General features: G+C 39.1%; 1 protein-coding gene across 1 annotated transcript; it reads left to right on the top strand.

The window, feature by feature from the left end:
- The first annotated feature begins 10,065 nt into the window (after positions 1-10,065).
- Positions 10,066-21,339, top strand: FGF4 (fibroblast growth factor 4). Its single transcript, XM_026704569.2, has 3 exons — positions 10,066-10,843; positions 14,282-14,385; positions 20,945-21,339. Exons 1-3 carry the CDS (start codon positions 10,534-10,536, stop codon positions 21,119-21,121), a joined length of 591 nt encoding a protein of 196 aa, XP_026560354.1. The 5' UTR covers positions 10,066-10,533; the 3' UTR covers positions 21,122-21,339.
- Positions 21,340-22,652: the final 1,313 nt, after the last annotated feature.

Here is a 22,652-nt window from a genome sequence, read left to right as displayed (position 1 = left end):
GTATTTACTTAGGCCAGATAATCAGAGTTGGAAGGGACCTTGTAGGTCATCTAGTCTAACCCCTCTGCCCAAGCAGGGGACCCTACACCATTCCTGACAAATGACAGACTAATCTCTTCTTGAAAGTCTCAAGCAATGGCGCTCCCACAATTTCTGAAGGCAGGCTGTTCCATTGGCTGATTGTTCTCACTGCCAGAAAATTTCTCCTTATTTCTAGGTTGAATCTCTCCTTTATCAGTTTCTAGGCCAGGAGAGAAGCACTTTTGAATAGTGTACTGGTGACTTAAAGAGATGTAAAACCATTACAAATAGTTTTTGGAAGTTGTGCCTACATGCTGAACTCTCATTTAAATGAACTCTCATTCTCTTTGCCTCTGTCTTAATGACCTTTTATTGTAGGAAGACCACTGACCAACTGGATAGATCTCATGAAAACCCCACCTCATCCAATTCAACATCACTCAAAACTGGGCATGCACGCCCCTAACTATCTTTATTCCAACCACAACTGGCCTTAAATGCAAGCTATTCAATGCAAGAAGCCTTGTAAATAAAATACCTGAATTTCTCCTCTTACTAAATACGGCTAAATTCAACCTTATATTTGTCTGTGAAACATGGCTCAATGCATCTCTCCCTGATTCCATTACCACAGTAAGAGACTATCATGTTTACCGATCAGATCGTGAATTCTGTAGAGCAGGTAGTGTTGCTATCTTCTATAAAAAGTCCTTACATCTAAAAAACATCCAAGTTACCCAGGAGCTTGCTCTTCCTGAGACCATCATCTGTGAACTGTTCTTAAATATCACATTTCGGTTCTTACTGTTACAGAGCCCCTGATTATGACATCGAACATGCACACAAGCTAAATACACTACTAACATGGGCAGCATCCTGCCCATACGCTTTTATCTTTCTTGGTGACTTCAATCTACTTCATATTAATGGACCCTTAATGAATGTACAACTGAACTCACACATGCAACCTTCTACAATGCAGTAACAAATCTGGGACTGGAACAACTAGTAACCAACAACACTGGACTTAACAACTGCCTCGATGTCATCTTCTGCAATAGTTTGAATTCAATTTACGGAATACAAATTAAAGAACCCTTTTCCAACAGTGACCACAACTTGATTGACTTTTTCTCAACAAACATCCACACAAAAATCATCACAACGACGGAATCCCCAATTATAACTTCAAAAAAGGCAACATGATCTTATAGACAACGATCTCTCATCCCTTGATTGGCAATTTTTATTCACTGGATGCAACACTGTAGAAGACCATTACAACATATTTTTACTTGAAGTCAAAAGAGTCATCAAATTATATGTACCAATAACAACTCCCAAAACCGAAAAAACAAATTACCCATAACAATAAGGAAGCTTCAATCCAAAAAGAAATCACTTTGGCGGAAAAACAAATCTGGTCACATTGCCAGTTTCAAAAGCCGATACAAAAATTTATGCCACCAGATAAAAACTGAATGCACCAATTATCACATTAAACAAGAAGAAAACCTTCTACGCACCAATTCCACCCGCCTTTCTACAATTTTGTAAACAACAAACTAAAAGACTCAAGGCCCATCCCACCCCTGAAAGGACCTAATGGTAAAGACTGCAACAATGACACTATTAAAGCCAACCCTTTTAACACATTCTTTGGCTCAGTATTTGTAAACAGCAATGGATCATGCCCAGTATTTCCTAGCCGAACCACAGACAACTACAGTGTTCTAATACATATTGATTTTAAAGAAGACAATGTTGAAAAAGCACTATGCAATCTAAAACCATCTCTATCTATTGGACCGGATGGAATATGTGCCTACTTCTTAAAAAAGCTATCCACTGCCATAGTCGGACATCTAAGCATAATCTTTGAAAAATCTTTCAGGACCAGCTCCTTGCCAAAACTATGGTCACAAGCCACGGTCATCCCCATCTTCAAAAAGGGAGACCCCAGCCTAGTTAAAAATTACAAACCAATCTCTTTATGCTGCGTCACCTGTAAAGACATGGAATCAATTATTAACCAATCCATCATCCTCCACTTAGAAACAAACAACTTACTCTCTAATAAACAATTTGGTTTCAGGAAAAAACTATCATGTAATCTGCAACTCTTACACAACTCGATCAGGGCAAAGCAATAGATGCAATCTACATAGACTTCTGTAAAGCCTTTGATTCAGTGGTACACGACAAACTACTCCTAAAACTAAAATCTTATGGTATCTCTGGACACCTACATAACTGGATAGAAGCATTCCTGTCAAACAGACAACAAATGGTCAAAATTGGGAGCGTCCTATCAAATTCTGTACCTGTCAACAGTGGTGTCCCCCAAGGCAGTGTTCTAGGACCAACTCTCTTCATACTCTACATAAATGACCTTGTGATCATATCAAGAGCAACTGCATTCTCTTCACTGATGAAGTAAAGCTATTCAACACCACAGACAACACTGCAATCCTTCAGAAAGACCTTGACTATGTATCAGAATGGTCAAACAAATGGCAACTTCAAATCTCAACAAATAAATGCTCTGTCCTACATATTGGCAAAAAAATCAGGAAATAAAATACAGGCTGAATAGTCAAGACCTTGTTGATGATCCAAACTCTGTCAAGGATCTTGGAGTACTCATCTCTAATGATGTAAGTGCTAGAGCCCACTGTAACTACATAGCCAAAAAGGCCTTAAGAGTTGTTAACCTAATCTTACGTAGCTTTTTCTCTGGTAACATTACACTAATAACTAGAGCATACAAAACATTTGCTAGACCAATACTCGAATACAGATCATCAGTCTGGAACCCACATTACGTATCTGATATTAACACAGTTGAGAAAGTCCAGAAATATTTCACAAGAAGAGTTCTTCACTCGTCTACTTGTTGCAGAATACCTTATGCCACCAGACTTGAAATTCTAGACCTAGAAAACCTAGAACTACGCCGCCTTCGGTCCGATCTAGGTATAGTATATAAAATCATACATTGCAATATCCTACCTGGCAATGAATACTTCAGGTTAAACCACAACAACACTAGAGCACACAATAGATACAAACTCAAGGTTAATCGCACCAAACATGATTGCAGGAAATACAACTTCAGCAACAGAGTGGTCAATGTCTGGAATACTCTACCTGACTCTGTGGTTTCTTCCCCAAACCCCAAAAACTTTAACCTTAGACTGTCTATTATTGACCTCACCCCTTTCCTAAGAGGTCTGTAGGGGGCATGCATAATCACACCGATGTGCCTACCATCCCTGTTCTATTGTTTCTTTTATTTTTTTATTTTTCTTATATGTAATCCATGTATTCATAACTATGTTTTTTTTACTTATACCTATTATTTTGTAAGCGATTGACAAAAATAAATAAATAAAAATAAAAATAAATAAATAAAGTTGCTGTCTAACCTCACTGAGACAGGATTTTTTAGAAGTGAGGTAGAGCTTTTTGTTAGTTTTGCTTTAGTTTCTGAACATTATCTGTGAAAAGTTCAACATGGTAAATAACAACATGGTAATTATGCAATTCATAAATAAATAATGAATAAGGATGGGCAAATAAGTAGAGCAAACTAATGTTGATTAGAAGAAGGCCTAGTAGGTCCAGAACAGTCATGGTCAAAGCACCCTTCCAAAGTGCTGCTCAAAACTTAAAGTACCACATCTTTTAAAAAGTTTAGCATTGTTATTTTAGTTACACTCCAGTATGCACAGTCATAAAAAGGAACCACCCAATAATTCCAGAGGTTGTTTTGGCTATGATGAGGAATTCAGGCGTAAGATGGAAACCAATGGAAATTCTCTGGATTAGTTCATGCTTGTAATGATCTGGTTAATATTGGCACCCAAGAAGTCCCAGCTTCAATCATTTGAAAGAAATAATCTGCTTTGTAACAGGGGTGTAGTTTTTGAAGATAGAGGCCTTCCTATAACCCCTGGAAGGGTCCAAAATATTGAATCAATTTGTAACATGACATAAAGGGGTTTAAATTTCCTCCCCTAATAATTTTAATTATATGTAAATGAAATATATTACACTTTAATTTTTATCCTGACCTACCCAATGATTTGTAGAGTTAGTCCCTGAGAGTGTACTTCCCAGCCAGGAAAAAGTTAAGAAAATGATGCAGAATGCACCCTCTCTCCCTTGAGGGTGCTTAAGACCCTAGAAAGCTCAGATTTAGACAAGACTGGTTAAACCGGATAAATAGGCTATCAAAAGCCAACTTTCCATATTCTACAGAGAGGTATCCCCTCCCCGTATAATCTTGTTTGGCCCTAGTCAGAACACATGCATTTTATTAGAGGATTCTAGAAGATCACATTTATAAGAATAGATGATATATAGAGGTAATCTCTCTCTTGTGGTCCCAAGAAAGCTTGAAAGTTTTTGTTCTTAATACATAAATAAGAAAGGTAGTTATTCCAATTATATGGGATAAGTGCAGTTGAATAACTAACTTTCTTATTTATCATAAGACACTGCCAGTATTAGCAGTAGCAGATATACACTATTCAGATATATGAAACAATTCCAAATGTACCTTTATGTAAACTGAATTTGATCTAAAAGTGGCATATTTTGAAAATGGTTTCTTGACTATATCCCCATTTACTCAACCCTTATTTGGTTTCACAGAAACCATCATTTATATGAAGTCCTAATCCCTTCTTATAAGCAAGACTTTATTTAATTTGGTTTTGATATGTATGATCAGAGTTGGGACAAAAATATGGCGTTCGTAAAGCATAGAATAGAAATATAAATGAAAGAGTGCCTTGCAACAGTTGTAAAACTATTTCTCTCCCACCAATGATCTCATCTACTCTGCATAAAGATCATAGGTAGCCATTTGTACTCTAGCAGTAGATAACTGGAATAGATATGGAACTAGATAACAGACAATTTACTCTAAAATACATAATCACAATCAAATGTTTGTTCTTCATGTTAACTTAGTCAGAAAAACAAAGCATCATTACAGATAATCCTTGATTTATGATAGTTCATTTAGTGACAGTTCAAAATTACAGTGGCACTGAAAAAAGTGAATTATGACTATTTTTTTCACAGTTAGTACCCTTGCAGCATCCTCATGGTCAAGTGATCAAAATTCAGATAATGGGAACTGACTCATATTTATGATGGTTGCAGTTCCCAGGGTCATGTGATCATCTTTTGCGACCTTCTGAAAAGCAAAGTCAATGGGGAAGCCAGATTCACTTAACAACTGTGTTACTAACTGAATAACTTCTCTGATTCATTTAACAACTGCGGCAAGAAAAGTCATTAAAATGGGGGAAAAGCTCATTTAATAACTTTCTCATCTAGCCACAGAAATTTTGGTCATAAGTCGAGGACTAATTGCACTAATTCTAGATCCACAGCCATGTAGATAAGAACATTGTTGTGTCAACCCTCAAATTTCTTCTAGGATAGCACCGTGTCTTCAGGAAGAACTGGCATGAAGTCCTGGTATCCTCTCTGTGATGAGAAGATCCATCACCAATTATCTGTGTCCAGTAAATAATCTGATCAGTCAGAATATTTTGTCTCTTGAATGGCTGCAAAATTTAATGGGAGCCATCAGAGATGGCTAAATTGACTGATTTGATTAAAGAAAAGAACACAATTTTGTTTCTACTGTGGAACCTCAGGTGCAGGGGTTCGGACCGGTTCTGGCAAACCCCTTGTTCTGATGTTCAGTTCACTCCAAGCCAGTTTGCTGTGACAAGGAAATGGGCCAGGCCGCCCACTCCTGCTCTTTTGTGTGCTTTATGCCTTTGCTTAGAGTACAGCTGATTTGTGTGGCAGAGTGGTTTGCTGTGCCTCAGCTGTTTTCTTCACAGAGGCTGCAGTTGAAGGTAAGTATGGGCTTGCCTTTTTAAAATGTGGAGCATGCACTCACCAAATTGGTTGTTATACCGGTAGAATCCCATCCCTGCTCAGGTGACAACTGTAATCTGTTCCGAGAATTCGGTCGTCACCCAATTTTGACATTCCCGGAAGTGCATGCACAAAAAAAAAAAAGGCATGCCACGGAAGTGGAAATCAGCGTGGAACAGCAAATCACCGTGCCCGTGTTTGGTCGCCACCCAAATACCCATTTGTGACCAGACTTGGATACCCATTTGTCACCCGAATTGGTCGCGAATGGAAGCGTTCGCAACCAGAGGTTCCATCTGTATTTGGAAACCACTTTTGGACTTTGTGCTTGAGATGGGAGAAAAGAAATTCTGAGTTAATAGGTATGTTAGATAGGTTTGTTGTTATAGAAATGACTAGCATATATTATTATATAAAAGTAAAAGGTTGAGGTTTCATGTTATTACTGTATTCTACTGCACCAAAAGGAGTCATGATTTTTTCTCTTTGTTTTTCCCTTCTACCCTACACTTTTCTCTCTTCTCTCTTTCCTCCCTGATTTACCTTTATGTATAATTTTTTTCTTTATATTTCTGTATTTGATATTTTGATAAACTAATATTATTTTTGGGGAGGGCAGAATATGTTGTGTCTTCTAGCAATTTGTGACTAATATTCATTGGTAAACATTTCTCCTACAAATCTTTCCAGTATTTTAAACCATACAGCTAAACTGTTGCCCATCATAAGTTAAAGTGATGGTAAATGCAAGAAAGAAATTGAAAATGGCAGAGGGGTTCAATACGGCTTGGATAATAATTCCATACATTTTGGTTGTCGCGCATGTTTTTCTTTTTTCCTTCTTTTTTCTTTTATTATTAGTTTTCTGGTTGTTGTCCGGTTCTCCTCAGTTAATTTTTTAAAGTGGTGTGTGGGGGTGGGGGGTGGGGATTCCCAACAGGGTAAATCAAGCTTATTACATGGTTGCTGAAAACTCTTCTAGGAAAAGATAAAGAATCTTGTCCTGGTTCTCTGAACATATTTGAAGAAAGGGGAAACTTTCTAACACTTATTTGGGACAGAAGTGAAAGGATGACACAATAGTGGATACACGTGAAACCATGTAAAGACAATACTTGCTCTGTATTTCATAACTCTAGGATCCACAAAGATCTGATGATGCAGAACAAAGCAAAGGATTCAGGAGAGACAAGAAGCAGCTTGTTCCCAAAGTGCATAGTGAAAACATAAAATTCGCTATTTCGGGATGTAATAGTGGCCACCAGATAAGATGCTTTCGAGGGGGATTAGGCAAATACCTGAAGGATGAGATTCCCAGTCCAGATGACTGTACAGTTGCTTCCAGTAGCTGATTGGCTACTGTGGGAATGAGATTCCCACAGTAATTCAACTCAGCTCTCTTTAAAAGAAAAAAGAAAAAAGGAAAAGAAAGGAAAGCTGATGTGAATATGAGAGTAAGCTGGGGAGGAGGGATGGCGAGGTGCTGGGATTTTAGCAAAAGTCAGAGATTTTCACACTTAGGTGAGGTGGCATCTGACTCAGGGCAATTCTTTTATTCCTTCTCGCCTCAGTGCTGGAGCCGCAGGGAACCTCGTTCCATTGAAAGGGATGAAACCTAAAAGGTTGTGTGCTTTCCTCTTATGGGGGCGTTTGGGACCATCCTGGGCTGTTCTGATGTTCTTCAGCAGGTGGACCCCCTTGGAAGGAGATCAACCCCTAGTGACTTCATGGGTAGGCATGTGCGTCTCTGTAGTTTTTCTGGCAAGAGCCCAAAAATGATTGGTTGCTTTTCTTCTGGAATGTTTGTTAGACTCTCTAGCTTAGCCTACAGCACTTGGTTTGATTTCTATTAGCTTCTTTTGAGATTTGCGAGGTTGGTCAACAGTTGCTGATGATGAGGAAGACTACTGTACCCGGCCCTGACACTGCCGGGGACAACTCAGTGCAGGTAGTCCTGTATCTTTTCTCAGTAACACATTTTATTAATTACAGCTAGCCCTTGACTTATGACCATGGCTGAGTCCCAAATTTATGTCGCTAAGAGGAACATTTGTTAAGTGAGCTTTGCCCCATTTTGCAACTTTTCTCGCCACCTTTGCTAAGTGAATCATTGCTTTTGTTAAGTCGGGAACACGGTTGTTAAATGAATCTGGATTCCCCATTGACTTTGCTTGTCAGAAGGTCGCAAAAGCTGATCACATGATCCCCAGGACACTGCAACTGTGTCATAAATATGAACCACAGTTGCCAAGGATCTGAATTTTGATCATGTGGCTAAGGGGATGCTGCAACGGTCGCAAGTGTGAAAAACGGTCATGTCACTTCTTCCAGTGCCACAGTAATTTTGAATGGTCACTAAACGAACTGTTGTAAGTTAAGAACTAGCTGCAATCACATACTGAGATGGGAATAAGCCTAATGATTTCCCTGTGGATTTGAAATTACAGTCGCATATGCTCTGGGACAGTGCAGTTGCATTTATAATCTTATTTACCTGATTTAGGCATTGTGATGCTTAATTTCAGCTTTGCTAGAGAAAAAAAATCCCTCAAATGCTTCAGGTCCTTCTTCTTGAGTCTGACTTTGCCTTTGCAACTTTGAAAATTTGAAACTGACACAAGATCCAACCTTTTCAGCTGCCAAGTGGATATGAACCAATTTACAGAATGAGCCCAACAGGGCAAGCTTACATCTGCCTCTTGTTTCTGGGTGAATTTCTATATACAAATCCATTATCACAGAAAGGAAAGTTGAGAGGTAGTTTCACCCAGAGAGAATTCAACTTGTAAGATGGCCTGGAATTCTTTTTTCCCCCTTTTCTTTCTACTAGGGCTAATTGTCTGGTGGTGGTGGGTCTTGAGTGGGAGTATAAGCTATAAAAAAACAACCAACCAGGGCTTTACTTTCAAGTATATCTAATGAGCTATTTACACATCTTCCTCTGTCTTGTTTCAAGGAGCAAGAAATAAAAATGCGGAAGGATCTATTGATTAACTAATCCTTAAGGACATTTTTCCATACCCTGGGGATGAATTCCATAGGAGCAGAATGAGCTGCAAGGTATATGCGAAGTATAAGTTCTTCATTTTCATGCAATAAAGGAAGAACTCCCAAAGAGAAGAGAAAAGAGGCTTGGGCTCCTGCAGCAGGAATAGTATAGATATTCTCTCTATATATATACATATAGACAGAAAAATGACTCCTCGGAGCATATATGTAACCAGAGAAGAGCTTCTCCATGGGCTGTCAGTCTGGTACTCTTAGAAACGCTGGGGTAACCTAAAACTATCAGATACCAAAAGTATCTTTAAAATCCCATTCCAACGAATCGCTGGAGAATTCGGCACTCCTTATCACTCTCTAACAACTCCTCAGTGCATTTTTGGCTTGTTTCATTTTGATTGAAAGGCAGATTCTCCTCTCTTGCCCATCTTTCCAATTTGTTAAAGCTCCTGTTCAGATGTACCTTTCATTTTGTCTGAGCGCAGAGCACATTGGACATGTTGCTTTCAAATTTTTGACCTGGCTCTTTAAAAAAAAAACACTTTAACAAAAAAAGTTTTTTGCATTCTTTAAAAATGCCTTCACTCTCTCATGCATTAGCTATTTTGGCCTATCGTAAAGGATTCTCTCTCCCGTCCCCCCCTTTCTTTGCAAACTCTAAAGCATGTTCCTTGGAAACAGCCAAATCTTAAATTCCTGTGTTTTCCACAAAGCGAGACATTGTTGAGGGGAGGAGGAGGAGGATGGAGGGGGGAGAGGCGCGTTGGGCATTCTTTGATATGTGTGTTTGTGCGTATGTTAAATTGGCAGCATTTGCACACGCTTGCAAAACCGAAGGGGAGGAGGAAAAACCCAGCAAGAGTCGCATGTCCTGAGCACGAAAGGTGAAAGTTTCTCGACTATCCGTAACGGAAGACTCGTGTATTTTTTATTTTTTTAAAAAAAGTTGACATATATTCCCTCCTCCTTTCTCCTCCCCCCCTCCCCCACTTCTTAGACCCAATTGGTTGTGATGAACCATCTCGGGGTGATCATTTCGCGTCCAGTTCAAGTCGCTTGTAGGCAGCAATAGGTGGTGATGTAATAGGTATCAAGGCCCCGCTGGATGTATAAATGTCGTGGTTTCGGGGGTGGGGGTGGGGAGAAGGGCCGTGAGTGAGCGCGCAGAGAAGGTCCCCACTTGACAGAAGCGGAGATCAAGTTCAGAAGAAGCTGCCGCGGAGTCGATCTTTGCTGCCAGCCTGCCCCACCGGTTGCGCACCGGGATTCCAATTCCATGCGATCTAAGCAGCGACTCTCCAGTTCCACAGGGTGCTGAGTTACTTGCCCGCCCCCTCACCTACGAAATATATACAGATATATTTCGTGTATAGTGTGTGTATATATATATATATATATATATATATTTGTTTATATATTTGTATATAAATTTGTATATATATATATATATATTTGTTTGTTTATTTTCCCTGCACCCACCCCCTCACCGCCACCCCACCCCGCTCTTGGGATCTAAGTCTGGGGCAGGAGTTTGGCCGGAGAGGTGTATTTTTAGCCGCTTGCCTCCCCTGGAACCACGTGTGCTGCCCGCGTTCGCTCAGGATGACTGGTCCCTATCCGGCCTGCTGGCCAGCTTTGCTCCTGGGACTGCTGTCGCCCTGGCTGGCGGGGCGTTGCATGCCCGTCTTCGCCCAGCAGCACAACGACACCCTGGAGTGGCGCTGGGAGACTCTCTTCTCGCGCTCCATGGCCAGGCTCCCCGCCGGGGAAAGGAATTTGCTCAGCCGGGACGGGGACTATCTGCTGGGCATCAAGAGGCTGCGGCGCCTCTACTGCAACGTCGGCATCGGGTTTCACATCCAGGTCCTGCCGGACAGCCGGATCAACGGGATCCACGACGAAAACCGATACAGTAAGTTGGTTGCGCCCCCCCCCCGCCGCTGTCTCTGCCCACCTGGATCCGTTCGGCTTAGAACCCCCCGAAGGGGCTTGCCAGCGAGCGCGGTCCCCCCCCCCCCAGAACTGCGTGGGATCCTAAGGTTGGGGAAAGGGGAGCCCGTGAGCGGCCCGTGGGTTAGGTTGCTTCTGTGCCCCGGGAAGGTGAACTGGTCGCGGTGGACGGAAGACTCTCGACCGAGCCCGTCCGTCCTCTGAGGCAACACCTCGCTGAGGAGAAAAGCCCCGCGCCCCCTTTCAGGGCAAGGCGCCAAACCTCTCCCCTTCCCCGCTTCAGGCAATCAGCGTCGAGGTCAAAGCCAAAGGAGCTGGACCTGCCGAAAAGCAGCCTCGCGCTGCGGCAGGGGAACGAAAGGGTTAAAACGGAGGGAAACCACCCCTTCCCCCAGGTGGACGAAAGGCGCCCCTTGGTGAAAGCCGAAAACGCCAGGTGGTTTTTCAGTCGCGCGTTATTGGCTCGCGTTGAGCTGCCGGGTAAGCCGGCGCTAAGTCAGACAGGACGACGATCGAGCCGAGGGTTTTGCGGGACGTTTTTTTCCCGCTATTTTCCTAGGGTTGGGATTCGGCCTTGAAGTGGAAAGGCAACGTGTGAAAGGAGTGAAGGGATTGTCTCTCCGTCTCTCCGGAATAGATAAGAGCCGCGCGACCCAAGCAAAGGAATCCATTTCACCCCGACAAAATTATTGGTCCTCATGACTGCCCGGGAAAACGGAGAAAGGCGCTTCTTGGAAATACAGTGGCAACTGACTACAGTAGAGTCGAGCTGGGGCTCAATGATTGGCAGCGATTGCGTTTGTTATGCAAGGCGGGTGACATGATCTTTGGAAAGGGAGATTCCCCGGTTTTATATTGGGTGATTTGACTGCACTTGGCTGCTCCTTGTGCAGGTCAGGCCAAGAACAGAAGCGGGAGTTACTTAAGAATTGGCCCTCAGAAATTCCCTCCGACCTGAGCTTAATCAATTTAAAGCAGGACTTCTTCTGACTTTCTAAACAAAAGTGGGCATTTTTCCTTAACAGCCTAGCTTCGGTTAGGGTTATGGGGAGCAGCTACTCTTAAGTCCCTAAACCTGCTTTTGCCACAGGCTGAGGAGTGGTTAATTTGGGATTCAAGATCCCATCCTTCTCTGCCAAGAACTAGGATAGCCTAAAAGCATCTGTTCGTGACTTAACCCCGTGGCCCCATAGCTCTAATTCTAACTAACACCCCAACTGAAACAATAGGACCCAGAGGAGGGGTTAAAGACTGCGCCATGACAAACGTTTCATGTGTCCTAAAACATGTCAGTTACTTATTTTAAGCTGGGCGAGGTGGGGGATCTCTGCTAGCTCTTCAATCACAGCAGAAGGAAGACCTGAAGCATTTGCAAGCCAGCTATGTCAGACTCCAGCATCCCTTGTTACTAACCCGTGGCCAGCAAAGTTCTTTCCAGTTCCACATATTTGGAAACTGCTACCAATAGATTGAGAAGGCTGCTTTTAAGCACCTTCTAAAAGAAATAATAGCAGGCAGTGCATTGGCTGAATTGGGCTGGAAGAGCTATTAGTGAGCATGCTAAGGAGTTAAATTAGACAGCATTTTTTAAATTAATTAATTAACTAACTAACTAATTTTTCGCATTTCTGAACTGCCTCATCTCCCTCAAAGAGGGATTTGGGGTGGTGTATAATAAAGAATCACAATATTAAACAGTCTACAAAAATTAAAATGTTGGTGTTAAAAAAAATAATTTTTTTAAAAATATTACATATAAAAAATAGGGGGGCAGGAATAATTAAACCCCATTAAAATTAGTTGGCAAAGGCAAAGGGGGGGGGTGTTTTCATGGCAACAGTCAGCCTCATGACTGTGTGCTCTGTAACTTTATTGAGGCAAGAGACTGTAGATCAATGTGTTAGGCATATCCTGAGCAGGGCTAGCTGTTATTCTGTATAGAGGTGGGTTATCATGTAGAATATTGTCTATGGAAAGTAGTTTGTTCAAGTCAATGCAAATCACTCATATTTTTTGAAGCGTGGAGAGGGAATCAGTAATAACATTTGCAGTGGGTCTGTTCAGAGGTTTTAAAACTCTTGTTGTTAAGGCGGGGTATGCTTTGTCTCAATGTAATGTATGAACCCACATAGTGGTGGTTTGCAAATCATGGTTTAAAGTCGGCATGCTTGAACCAGCCAGTTGTGGTTCACTAAATAAAACCTGATTAAGGCAATTTTGACAGGATTCATAATAACTGTGTTTTTACAGCCTTCAGGTTGCTTCTTTGCACACATATCAAAATTTATGACAGGGTTTCTCACTGTTGCGAAGTGGGAAAGCACATGTGGTGGTATATAAACATAAAATATAGTGGAACATAGTTATTAATAATCAAAGAATAACTGAAAATCCTTCCCCTCAAAACTGCAATATCATGGAAATAGCAAAATGTGGATTCCAGCTAAATGAATAGTAGCTCGGTTCTGCACACGTTTATCCCACCCATTGCAACCATCTCCCTACCAAAATGGGCTTGCCCCTGAATGTGAGAATCAGGTCAGTGAGAAGGGCTGCCCAAAACAAGAGGGCAAGAGATGGTTGACAATTGCAAAGAAAATGGATGGTTTGGTTACCCAGAAGTGGTCATTACCTCCATTCTGTTAATTTCACTAGAACTGAACCAATATCATGGAAGGTCTTTGCTTATACCACCACAAGTGACGTTTAATCCCAAGTTTCAGCATTAGTTGCATATCATTCTTCAATACCCAATACCCACAGTATTCTAGGAGAAAATTGTGCCAACAATGTTCCATATAAATATTTTACAATATATGGGGGAATAAAAAAAGACCTTCCACAGATGGTTAGATGGCAAGATGGCAACTTGGACACAACCACAGCAACTCTTAAGCCTTATGAATAAGGTGGTAGGAAATAAAGCTTTCAATACTTCAACAATTTATTCTAAGTCTGAGTGAACCAATCCTTTTCTTCAGGGAAGTTTTGAAAAGATTGGTGAAAAAGAACAATTGGAGAGACTGGCAACAGTTTTTGGAGTGGATCTGCAGTTGTGGCTGGATGGTCCAACCCATAAGCTGGAGATTGCCAATTTCTGTTCTAGAGTAACCTGAAGCTCAGTGGAACTTTTCTGAACCTTAATACCAGTAGTTTGATGTTTGCTTTCTAATATGGGTGCCTACAAGGCCATAATACAAGATACACATAAATATTCCTAAACTTTTGAGTAGCTGTTGCATGCCACATGCCACAAAAGTTACCCTACTGGTATGGTTCTACTGACATCTTAAAGAGTAATGGAATTAGTAGGGTATTCTTTATTCAAATGGTTTATGATTGCATGTAATCCTATATCCATATCCTGGTTTGTTTCTAATGTATTCTTCTTCTCTTAAAGGTTTACTGGAAATCTCTCCAGTGGAACGAGGAGTGGTTAGCCTTTTTGGTGTTAAAAGTGGACTTTTTGTAGCAATGAACAGCAAAGGCAAACTCTATGGATCTGTAAGTAGCAATTATGAAGGTTTTCAGCTAAACACTTTTAATAACCTTTTAAAAATAATGTATATCAATGGTACTTTCATTTGATGAACACAACACAGTTGGCACTACTAGAAAGACAAGTAAGTGTCGCAGGCTTTTAGTAGATAGATTAAATAGATGTGCTTGTTAAGTACATTAAGAGAAGAATTATCTATTCATCCCAGATGTGGACATTACAAACAGCTGTAGGAAGTAAAGGGTACTTTATGATTAAAACATTTCTGTATTTGTAGCAGAAAGTCAGATTATCTGATACTCAAGAAAATTCTGTTTAATATACACATATATTTCCAAGTGCTGCAATCACCTAATTTGGGAAATCAAAGGATTGCACATTGTGTACACAAAGGTTTGCAAAGTGTAAGATAGCATATTGCTCTAAGATATTCAACTCTTGTAATTTTCTGCAATCTTCCAATGTTCTTGGACTACTACTACTTTGCCACTGGCTATGCTGGTTCAGAAGTTGGAGAGCTGTAGTCCTAAAACAAATGGAATAGTTATTATGTTTACTTTTTGAGTGTTTTATAACAGAATACCTTTTCCTTTTATTCAATTTAAAGTTATAACTTTATGGCAAAGTTTTGAGGGACTAGAAATGAAATGGCAAACACTAAAAAAAAATAGGATGATGGGATATGTTTCTTTTTTTGCAACATAAAGCTTTATAAGGCATATTTCTGGAATTTAGCAAACTGTCACTATGTGACAAAAAAGCAAATCAGTTTAATTTATAACAAAACTCAAAGACTAATTACGTATGGATATATTCATGTATTGTCTAATGGAAGAAAAGGACAGTTTAGCTATGAGGGTCTTTAGATTTTTTTTATTCTATACTGAATTTGTTTGAATCTGTAAATCTGGAGCAAAAATGGTTGGACAGCCATTTCAATTCTTGTAGCCTATTTAGTTCCTAAAAATAACACAAGTCTTCCCCACACCCCTTTGGTCATTTCCAGCTGTCTTTCTATTGTAATCCTTCTATTGATATGAGCTGATGTAGGCAGAACTTTTTGCCAAAGAAAGAACTGTTTCCTTACTGTCTTGCCTAAAAGGAAGGGAGGCTAAATCTTAAGGGTGTAAAAGGCATTGTACATTCAGATTATTTAAGATTTTGGACACAATAACCTTTCCTTTATTTATATCGGTTTGCCAGAAACGATCATTTTCCTTCTGCATTTTCTATATACCTATCATTTTTTAAATATCTAATTGAAAGATACATCCTTTGTTCAGTGTCATTAAGGTAGATAACTTTTATTTAGGGCTTAGTGTAAATAGTCATTGGACTGTATTCCAAGTAAACTAACCATTTCAAATACAGGCGGGGGAAAAAACGAGAGTAAGGAAAGTTTCAAATGGTGGCAGACTGTAATGGTTTGACTTATTTTCTTACACTGTCTCCTTCAAGCCAAAGGCGTCATCTATGTCAAGTCCTTTGGTTGTGGTTTGGAACACAGGAAATAAACTATGGCAAATACCTGTTACTGGATGAGTTAGGTTTTCTTTATATAGGGAGAAACAGAAAGCAGCACAGCAAACCCATAATACTATTCCTTCTTGCAGCTCTGCTAATTGTCCTTGGACAGCTTATGTCCAAAATAGATAAAATTAAGAAGTCAATCAGCTATTTGACTCTTTTCAGAATAATATAAGAATAATCAGATTCTTTCAGAGTAGGTGGGTGGTTATGACAGATTTGCCATGCTTGACCCTTAAACAACATTGCTGTTTTCTTTACATGGGTATACTTTCTTCTGTAAATGGGGAAAGAACATTCAGCAGTTCAGTTATGATCAATGTACTCAGAAAAACCAAGTGCACAGGTAAAAAAAAAAGGTGGTACTTGGCTTAGTAGGATGAATCTGATCATCCTGGTGGTAGACCACAGGTTAAACATGAGCCAGCAGCATGTTGCAGCTGCCAAAAGAGCCAATGCAATGCAGCAGAAGTGTAGTACTGAGATCACAGGAAAGGATATTTCTGTTTTCTGCTGCATGGATACCCACCCCTGAGATATTGTGCTTAGATGTAGTCACTACAATACAAGAAAAATACCAAGGAATTGGAGAAAATGCAGAGAGGAGCAACAAAGGGGCTTTGGAGGCTAAAACCTATGAAAAAACAGTTAAAGGAAGTGAATACATTAACTGAAGAAGAGAAAAATAGAGAGAGAAATGATAGCAATATTTTAATACTTGACAGGTGAGGTATAGGAGAAATGGATTTATTCTCCATAGAACCCAAGGTACAAGCTTTACAAAAAAATAGCCAAACATGGAATATGAAGGAATTTCCTGGTGGCAAGTGCTATTAAGCAATGGGACAGCCTGCCTCCTGGAGTCATAAGTAATGTACCATTACAGGTTTTCAAGGCAAAGTTTCAAGGTCATTCATTTGGAATAATATGAAGATAGCTGCTGTAGGTACGAGTTGGACCCAGAAACCTTCCAATGTCCCATCAACCATGTGATTTTATGGTGATACATCCATATCCAAAAGCTTACCTGTGGAATATAGAATGATGGATACTTACTTTATATTGCTGGCCAGAATAAGCAAGTTTCTATACTGTATAAAAAGATTGTCTTTTATTATCCATGTATATAAGGCACCATTGACATATATAAAAAGTACTGGTAACATAACCATAATCTTCTGGAAAAAAAGCAATCGCTTTATAAAGCCCTTGTTTTTTGTCCATTTTTATTTGAGTCCTATAAGATTTGGTTCTTTCCTCCTGAAGTGCTAGAGCACACCTCCACGGATACTTATTTCTTACAAATAAAAGTTATTTCATTCTTTTAAATTTAAATGTTCTGCAGAGGAGGCAAGGCTATTAGGGGAGAAGAGAAAAGAAGGGAGGGAGAGTGAGGATAAAAGTGGGAGAAAGAGAAAAGGCAGAAAAGGAAAGCCAGATGAGGCACACTGAGAATTATTTAGAAAACAGAATCTGATGGGAATATTTGGTAATACTATTATACAGGGGTGGGATTCTACCAGTTTGCACCTATTTGCTAGAACCGGTTGTTAACATTCTAAGCAGTTCAGAGAACCGGTTGTTAGAAGAAATTACTGGCCTAATCCTGTAAGGAAGGCAGGAAGGAAACATTCTGGTGTTGCTTACAGAAACTGCCTCTCCGTTAACCCTTATTACATTCTTGGCAGGACTAGACTTCCTGTCTCAGGAAGTTCTATGGAATTTTTTCCCCCTCCTTTGCTGGTACTTTGCTTGTGTGGAGTGACCATTCAAAGTTACATTCAAAGTTACAATGGCACTGAAAAGTGACTTATAACCATTTTTCACACTTATGATTGTTGCAGCATCCCCACAGTCATGAGAGGCCAGGTGAGGAGATGCGTGCCTCGATGTGAGTGATATTGAGTTGGCCACACCCACCCAGTCATATGACCACCAAGCCATGCCCACCACCTAAGCCATGCCCACAGAACCGGTTGTTAAAAATTTGAATCCCACCCCTGCTACTATATTAGGAATACTGTAGATGGTGAAGCTGAAAGAATTTGCTAAGATGGCCAAATTGACCTGTTTGAAGGCAATATCTATGTTTATTGGTACCTGGGAACTCCTTATAGATTTTAGCATAAAACAAAAAAAGGAACTTATGATCCATGGTTTTAATAATTAATTAGATTAGATTATACAAAGTAAAACTCCATGCTGTAACTTTAGAGAGGTAACTCTAGATTACAGAAAGTAAAGTGTCATGGTGTAACTTTAGAAAAAGAGGTAAATCTACAATTGTGGTTACAACTCTTATAAAGATTGAAAGCCACTTTTAAATATTTTTTTGCTTTCTTTTCTATTTTTCTTTTACTTTTTTGCACTTTCATTTTTTTTTCCTTCTTATTTCCTTCTATCACTGTTTAGTCCTGTTTTATAAAAATTTTAATAACATTATATATTTAAAACAGAGGAAAAAGAACTTGTTGCTCCAGCAAGTAGCTCCCCATAATTTTCTTGAAGAAAATGTAACACTTGGGGGAAAGGTCTCTTGTCATCCTTAATATAACATAAAGATGTGTCCCTCCCCCTTCATTTTTAAGGCAGCTGCCTGAAGATTTTCCATGCTTGGAAATATCTGAGGGCTTTACTGCTCTCTGTGTAAGAGGAGACTTTCCCCTGTATAGAAAAGTATATGCATCTATACTTCTAAAACCGTCAATTCTCTGAGTTTAGTATTAAAAGAGGAGAGGGGGGAATCCTCTTTAACATATGGAATAAGTGTAAAAAGTTGAGGATCTTTGTAGAGTAGATTCCATAAACAGTCTGTGTTTTAAACTTTTAACTGAATATATGTAACCTCAACTAATAAAAAAGTCTTCTCAATTTATTTGTTTTTGAGTTTTAATTTTCATTCTACATTATATATGTATTATATTACTGTGAGCTTCAGGCACATGCTTTAAAAGTCAGGGAGACACTAGAAAAACAGTAGAATTACCAAGAATTTTAAAAGCAAATCAAATTGATAGAAGGGGAAATGAAGAGGGGAGGGAAGAAGCTATAGGGCGTGCACAGCTTAGGTTGCCTTGAGCATTAATTTGAATGGAAAGCAGGTAGTAAAGGTGTACTGTACATGTTTTGGGATTTAGCCATATTTAGACCCTGAAACCTGCGAAATCCATTTATAAAATTATTTTGAAATGTTATTCAGACTATGATGTGAATGGTTTATCCACAATCAGAAATAAAAGAAGGGATAATAATTGGTTGCAGTGTGTTATTGGTCTGCTTCAAGATTTTAAGAGAGTCTTTTCAATCAGAGGTCTCGTGTGGAATGTCATCGCTGTAGACAAGCATAAAATTTGGCTGGAAAATTCTGATTGAAAAAAAATAATGCTGCTATTAGTTCCAAGAGTTTAATCCAGAAGTCTCCAAACTTGGCAACTTTAAGACTTGTGGACTTCAACAGCATAGCTGGCTGGAGAATTCTGGGAGTTGAAGTTCACAAGTCTTAAAGTTACCAAGTTTGAGGACCCTTGGTTTAGCTGGTGTAGAGAAAGACGTAGTGCTGAACCTAGCTTAAGTGAACAGTTTTGGATTTCTGTTATTATTATTCCAGATCAAGGAAAAGGCAGGGCGATAAGTGTCCTAGACTTACGACCACAACTGAACCCCAAATTTCTGTTGCTAAGCAGGACAATTGTTAAGTGAATTTTGCCCCATTGTACAATCTTGCCACAGTTATTAAATGAATCTCTGGCAACATGTTAAGTTAGTAACATGGTTGTTAAGTGAATCTGGCTTCTTCATTGACTTTGCTTGTCAGAAGGTTGCAAAAATATGACCTCCAAGACACTGCAATTGTTGTAAATATGAGTCAGTTGCAAAGCCTCTGAATTTTCATCACATGATCATGGGATACTGCCACAGCTGTAAGTGTGAAAAATGGTCATAACTCACTTTTTTCAGTGCTTTGTAACTTTGAACTGTCATTAAATGAACTGTTGTTAGTCGAGGACTTACCTGTAAATTTGAGCAATTGATCTTTGTGAATTTTGATAAGAATTGATATCATCTGTGCCTGCTGCTCTTGTGTGATTTAAAATATACAGTAATCGTTTCTCTGAACTCAATTTTTTTTTCAAATACTAAAATGCAGGTCTTGATTAAAAAAAAATGTAAGAAAGATGCATTTAAAAGGGAAAGTTTAAATTTATGCCAACTTCAATATGCATTTTTGTATATATGCTTGGGCAGTATATACATTTTAAAAAATGTATAGGAATTCCTGTATAGGAATGAACAAAAATGAAGCTAACATTCATTGATCCAGCTAATCATAATTTGAGTAAAACAGACAATTAGTTCTATTGATGAGTTACCTGCATAACTAGAAAAAGTATATTTCTGGGAAAAAGATAAAATCTTGCATGATAAGTACCCAGGAGTATTTAGGAAGATAAAAGTGAGATACTTGTGGAAATTATGAGAAGTGAGAATTTTAGAGAAACAAAGGAATGGAACCAAGGTGTTGGGTATATATAATATATAACATCATTTACATAGGAAGCTTCTCTAGATCAAATTACCAAATCTGATAATTGACCAAATATTGCTTTTCTTGATTAGACAATACCTATCCTTAACTTATTGATGATACCAAGATTACCTTATGGTTTCTTTGGCAAATATTCCATCATTAAAATTTAATTTTTCCATTTAATGAAGTCCTCAGATGGACTGGTAAATGTTGATCATAGTTTTTGTCTGCCTCAAACTTCTCCAATTCAATATCTTCCATAAGTGTTGGATTACATTTTCTGGAAAGATGAAAATTATAGACAATAAACTGGAAGGAACTGGGATGGGGTAAGATTATCTGAAAGACATTATAAAGCTAGAGTTGTATGATAGTATTGAAAAGGGAACAAAAAAGAAGGCAAGTGCTCAGGTGTGTTTTCCTTGTATATGTACACGAAGACATTTTTATATCTAACTTCTTCCTTACTCTCACTATCCTCTTCCCTTCCTTCTCCACTCTCATTTCAGAGCCATTTTGGTGATGAGTGTAAATTCAAAGAGATTCTGCTGCCAAACAACTACAATGCCTATGAGTCCCAGATCTATCCTGGAATGTACATGGCCCTGAGCAAAAATGGAAGAACCAAGAAAGGCAACAAAGTGTCTCCCACCATGACAGTGACACATTTTCTTCCCAGGATTTGAGAATTCTCCCTTCAAAGCTACCTCAGGGCAGAAGGAAAAGGCAAGGCCCAATTGGGAGAATAGAAGAAGGAGGGGGTGAATTCTATGGTGCACTTTTCTTTGAGAGTTTTATGCAAGAGTAGATGTAACATATTTAAATTATTGATGTCTGTATATATTGCCAGAAAGTTATTTATAGTTCTGATCATTTTTTAAAAAAATTCCTAAAAGAAAAGAAATGAAAGAAAGAACAACCTTCTACAAAACCAAACCTCCAATCTAAGCTATTCATTACACAGTGTAACAGTAGAAAGACTCTTGCATTGTGGTTTATTTAATCTTATCTTTGTTTTGGGGTAAGTTATCACAGGTGTGCTGCTATTATGACTTTTTAAATGTGAAATCTGATTCCTATATGTTTTGCACTTTTTTGTGCATTGTACAATGTTTGTTAGTAGACATTAAATTGTTTTTTAAAAAACAACAACATTGTTTTTAACCAGTTATGACTGCCAGCAAACATTTTAGTCCTTACAAAAGAGCTAGACAAATCTTCCTCAGTTCTGGTGCCAGCTTATAGGAACGTATAGCATCTCTGACCTCCTTTTGTGCAGCATTGTTAGTTCATAGAAATGGTGTCAATTTACTTCTGCTACAGAAATTGCAGTATTGATGTATGCCCTGCAATGCTCTTTTCAGCTCTGCTACAGTTGAACTCTGAACTTTCCTGCATTCAATCCTTCTGGGGCCCGTAAAGCAGAATCCACCAGGCAAAATAGGAGTAAACCCCATTGAAAATCTCTGGAGGTTGTATGGTAGGAGTTCATAGTGAATTGCATTCTAGGTAGACCCTTTTCAACTTCCAGAGTTAAATTCGTAGCATTGTGAGAAGGAGGAGTACCACATTAGTAGTACAAGGCAACATTTGGGCATTTTTACTCATTGTTCAGCTTAGGTACAGCATGGTCATTTTCTTCTTTCAGCCAGTCACATTTTGGAATAGGTTAAAATGAAGAACCTTTGTGTTAAAGACCACAGACCATATTTAAATGGAATGATATTACAAGTAGTTCTGGACTGACAACCCCAGTTGGCACTAGAACTTCCATTGCTAGAACGTCCGATCATTAAGTGAGCCATCATATGACTGCTTTCAATTTTATAACCTTTTTTTTTTTTTTTGCTGCAATCATTAAGTAAATCACACTTTAAGTGCATCCAGTTCCCCACACTAATTCTGCTTGATGGAAAGCAGCTGGGAAAATCACAACTGGCAATTATATGACCCCAGAATGCTTCAGGTGCTGTAAATACATGTTGGTTATCAAGTACCTGAATTATGATTGCATGACTGTAGGGATGCTGCAATATTTGCAAAGGCAAGAACTAGTTGTAAGTTACTTTTTCAGTCCCGTTAGAACTTTGAATGGTTGCTGAACAAATAGTCATAAGTCAAGAATTACTAAATGCATCGTTTTAATAACATTTGAAAATCTCTTCCTTTCAGGCCAGATTTCCATATAGTGGCAAGCCACTGCTTTTTCAAATGAGC

The sequence above is a fragment of the Pseudonaja textilis genome, chromosome 1 (assembly GCF_049901715.1).
Source record: "Pseudonaja textilis isolate UNSWEBS1 chromosome 1, rPseTex1.2, whole genome shotgun sequence".
NCBI lineage: Eukaryota > Metazoa > Chordata > Lepidosauria > Squamata > Elapidae > Pseudonaja > Pseudonaja textilis.
Note: the sequence above shows the minus strand (reverse complement) of the source record. Positions and strands in the feature narration are given on the sequence as shown.